Genomic DNA, 3,950 nt, shown 5'->3' with positions numbered 1-3,950 from the left:
CGGCGGTCTTTCCAAGTCCTCCGACGCCGCGACCAAGGGCCCCAGCTACCGTAACATGATCTCAGTTAACGGCCGTAACGGAGTGCCTCTGGTGGGACAGGACTTCAAGGACGCTCAGAGCCGTCCACAGGGCCTGGGTGGTTTATTCGGTTGGCGTGGATCCAACGGCGGGGAGGCTCCAGGGGGCCCGACGCCGGGCATGGTACAGCTGCCGGGTGTGGTTCCGCTGCCCGGCGCGCGTTCGGGTGCCGGCGTCGGCGGCGGCAGCAGTAGTACGGCACCAACGGCGGTATCGCGGTTCGGGACGCGGGACGCGGGTTCGCAACCGGGAGCATCTGGTGGCGCCGCCGGAATGATTGCTGGCAAGATGAAGTCACTGGGGACGGCGGGCATAGCCGCGTCGATCCTCACGCGCAAGGCCAACCAGGTGGGCGACTGGGTGGCAAACTGTAAAGCTCTGCTGCTGCTGTTTTCCCATGTAAAACATAACAGCGGCCGGCGAATTACGGGGTGGGGCGTTTCCGCACCTCTTGCGGCGCTCCTCTGCGTGTGGCGAGCTACCACTACGTCCTGTGACACCCGGCTGATGACTGACTGCTAAAATACACATCGAAACACATTTTTTCGGACAGAGTCCTAGACTGCTGGCTCTTGGAGGCCCCCCCCTCGACCCCTCATCCGGGCTCCGAGTGTGTATAGGCTCTTCCCCCAGGTTACACCTCGGGTTGGAGGGTGGTAACGCAACGCCGGAAGGTGGCGTAATACACACATGCGCACATTCGTCCTGAGACTCTCCATGTCCCCCCTCGGTCAGATGCCATGGAGCTGTTTTAGTTTTAGCTGTTTTGCCCAATCTATGTATCATACGATATCAACATACGTCCATGTCTGTATGTATCCAAACAGCGTCTGCAAGCCTATGCATCCCGCATGCCCCCATGTCGGCATGTTTAGGTGCAGCCGGAGCCCGTGGCTGAGGCCGTGGAGGAACGTCAAAGCGGCTCACAACTGACCGCCGCCGCCGCCGCCGCCGCCTCAGCCTCGTCAAGGTTTGCATCCGGCGCGGCGCAGGGCCCGGGTATCCTTCCAGGCTGTGGATCTGGATTCCGGCCCAGAACCGCAAGATCCAGGGCCTTACTCCAGCGGCCGGAGGGCCCTACAACCTGGAGTGCTGTGCGGCACCCCGCCTGGCAGCCCGAGGCGCTTCTGGGGCCGGGCCATGCCGACTATGACCCCGCCATGGATCCCATGTCGCCCGGCAATGTGCAGCGTGAGGGTGCCGGGCGAGGCGGTGGCTCTATGGCGGCAGTGGTGCGGCGGTTTTGGTCGCGGCGGCAGGGGACCGCGCTAGGGGAGGATGCCGCGGCCGGGGGAGAAGCTGGTGGTTTGGTTTCGGGGCCGGCTCTGGCGTCACTGCGCGTCCATGGTTGGCGGCCGGAGAGCGAAATTGAAGCTGCCTTGGATAAGCCCGGCATGCAGCTGCAGGAAGAGGAGGAGGAGGAGGGGGAGGAGGAGGAGGGGCCCCAGCGACAGCGCCAGCAGGCCGTGCCGGAGTTTTGTGTAGGCGGAATGGCCTCCTCATCGTCCCGTGTTGTGTACCGCGGCGCAGTTGGAGAAGGGGTGACTCTGGTGGGACCTGGGGGGAAGCCGCTGCCAGAGGAGGCGACGGGGGAGGATTACGGCTCCAGGGGGGGGCAAGCAGCTGAAAGGAGGTAAGCGACGTACGCGCGTGTGCGTGTATGTCTGTATGTACCTCTGTGTGTTCTCCATGCCAACGGGGGAGCCATGCGCGCGAGAGGGAGAGGGAGAGGGAGAGGGAGAGGGAGAGGGAGAGGGAGAGGGAGAGGGAGAGGGAGAGGGAGAGGGAGAGGGAATCACTTTAAGGGTTTGCTACGGAGAGGTCATGTGATTATGGCGGCACAGCAGTTGAGGGTCCCCGCTGCGGCTGCTACTGTGGCTACTACTGCTGCTGCTGCTGCTGCTGCTGCGGATGGTAGCCGGCTCATTACTGCGCCGGTGACCTGCAAACCCGTAGCGGGCCGTCTAAATAGTTCCTTACTAACCACCTAGGAGTTGCAGCTCCTTACTGGATCGTCTCTTCCCTTCCCTTCCCTTCCCTTCCCTTCCCTTCCCTGTCATCACCCTCGGGTCCCGCTAACCGCCTCCTCCAACTGCTTCCCCCCCCCATGCCCTCGTACATCCCAACCTCACGCTACCCAGGTCCGCGCCCGTCGTGCTCCTGTCCGAGGTTCCTATCATCAGAGTGGATAGCGAGGGCAGCGACGACGTGCCTTCGCGGCAGGAGTCCCTGGACCGACCCACGGGTGCTCCGCCTTCGAGTCTCAGCAAAGACGCCCGCAAGTCCCCTGGTGCTGGAGCGGGCGGAGAGCTGCCCCGGCGCAGGTCCATTGAGTTTAAGGAGGTGGACGCGGACACGTACCATGAGGAGGCGTCGCGGGGCGGCAGGGCGGCGGCTGGTGGGGTCAAGTTCACGGCACGGAGGGGTACGTTTGGGCAGTGGAGTGAGGGTTGTTTGAGGAGGGGACGGAGGAGGGGAGGGGAACGGGATGTACGAGCAAGGGATGGGCGGCTGGATTATCGCTCCTAGGAAAAGGGGGAGAGGGGGTTGCGGTCCAACACCTCCTATGTGGATAGCTGGATGGAGGGGGAGGGAGAAAGAGGAGGGGGCTGGTGCCTAGCTGGTCGCCCCACTCCTTAGTAACGGACGCCGGATGGCGGTTGGTCGAACGCCGGCCACCTGCCAAACGCCAACCGTTCGTTCATCTCCGCCTTGAATGAGTTCCGACCTGTTGTCGCCGTTGCGTGTTGCAGTTTCTCTGATGGACCTGGGCGACGATAACGGCAGCCCCGGGGGCTCCAAGACGGGGAAGAACAAGGCCGCCAAGGCGTCACCCTCGTAAGTGCTGTAGGGAAGCTTCGTAAATGTGCACATTTGCGGACGCGTGTGCGTGTGCGTGTGCGTGTCCGTTGCGTGTGCGTGTGTGTTAATAGCCTGCGTCGATGGGGGGAATACCAATGGTGGTGATGCTGCCGTGAGGTGATACTCGGGGGTGCCGCGGCGGGCAATAAGACAAAAGGGGCGGGGGGCCGTGTGGTGGCATATACCTGTGAATGGGCGGGTGGGGTAGTTGGCTGGGTAGGGGTGGTGGGGCAGTTAGGTTACAACTTACAACTTACATGTGCCGCACGAGTGCGGGGGGGGGGTTCCGTCACAGCCTGAGGGGGGCCATGGACTATATAACATTGAAAGTTAGGTGTGCGGGCGGGGGAGAGGTGGGCCGGGTGGAGAACGGCGAGATGAGATGAAGAGCTGGGGCAGGTGAGCTATTGGGTCTGGTGGGGGGCTCCCATCAGCACCGTCGGGGCTGTGCCCATATGAGCTTCGCCTCTACTTTACCGTAGTGCTACCGGTCCTTTACCAGGAGGGGGGAGAAAGGGGGAGAGGAGGAAAAGGAGAAGGAGGAGGGGTGGTGGGGGGGTAATTATGGGAGGAGGCCAGGAGTATAGCGGGCGCGTTGCAGGTCTCGGGCATCTGTCCGGATGCGCTGCGACGGGAGACCCGTGTGGGGCCCCGCGGGAAGAGCCAGCGGGCGGTGGGGTGTGCACCACGCAGCGCTCGCCGCGAAAGCCGATGATACAGCGGGTAGCCCTAATCCGCTGGCCACCTCAAGTGCGTGTGTGTCTGTCTGTCCGTGTCTCTATGTGTCTGGCTCCCTGTCCCTGTTTGTATGCCTGCATGTGCACATATACTTCTCCACTCATCCAAAAGAAGAGAGAGAGAGAGATAGGGACTGTGTAAATCCCGAGTAACTCTAGGGCTCGCCCCCACACTCTCCCCCGCATTCGCCCCCTACCCGCTTTCGCACTCCTTCAGGCCGCAATCAAAGCGACGTGGCGTCGGTGGTTTCTTCTCGTCGCTATTCCGCTCC

The 3,950-nt window shown here is 62.7% G+C and overlaps 1 protein-coding gene across 1 annotated transcript in view; it reads left to right on the top strand.

The window, feature by feature from the left end:
• VOLCADRAFT_90840 (uncharacterized protein) overlaps positions 1-2,921 on the top strand; it is a gene marked incomplete at both ends in the record, with an annotated part of 15,272 nt that extends 12,351 nt beyond the window's left edge. The window contains 4 exons of the mRNA XM_002950406.1: positions 66-427; positions 955-1,712; positions 2,221-2,504; positions 2,833-2,921. Coding sequence (XP_002950452.1) covers positions 66-427; positions 955-1,712; positions 2,221-2,504; positions 2,833-2,921 — 1,493 coding nt within the window. The remainder of the gene's footprint in view (positions 1-65; positions 428-954; positions 1,713-2,220; positions 2,505-2,832) is intronic.
• Between the last annotated feature and the right edge of the window lie 1,029 nt (positions 2,922-3,950).

This window comes from Volvox carteri (assembly GCF_000143455.1).
Source record: "Volvox carteri f. nagariensis unplaced genomic scaffold VOLCAscaffold_18, whole genome shotgun sequence".
NCBI classification, from domain to species: domain Eukaryota; kingdom Viridiplantae; phylum Chlorophyta; class Chlorophyceae; order Chlamydomonadales; family Volvocaceae; genus Volvox; species Volvox carteri.
Note: the sequence above shows the minus strand (reverse complement) of the source record. Positions and strands in the feature narration are given on the sequence as shown.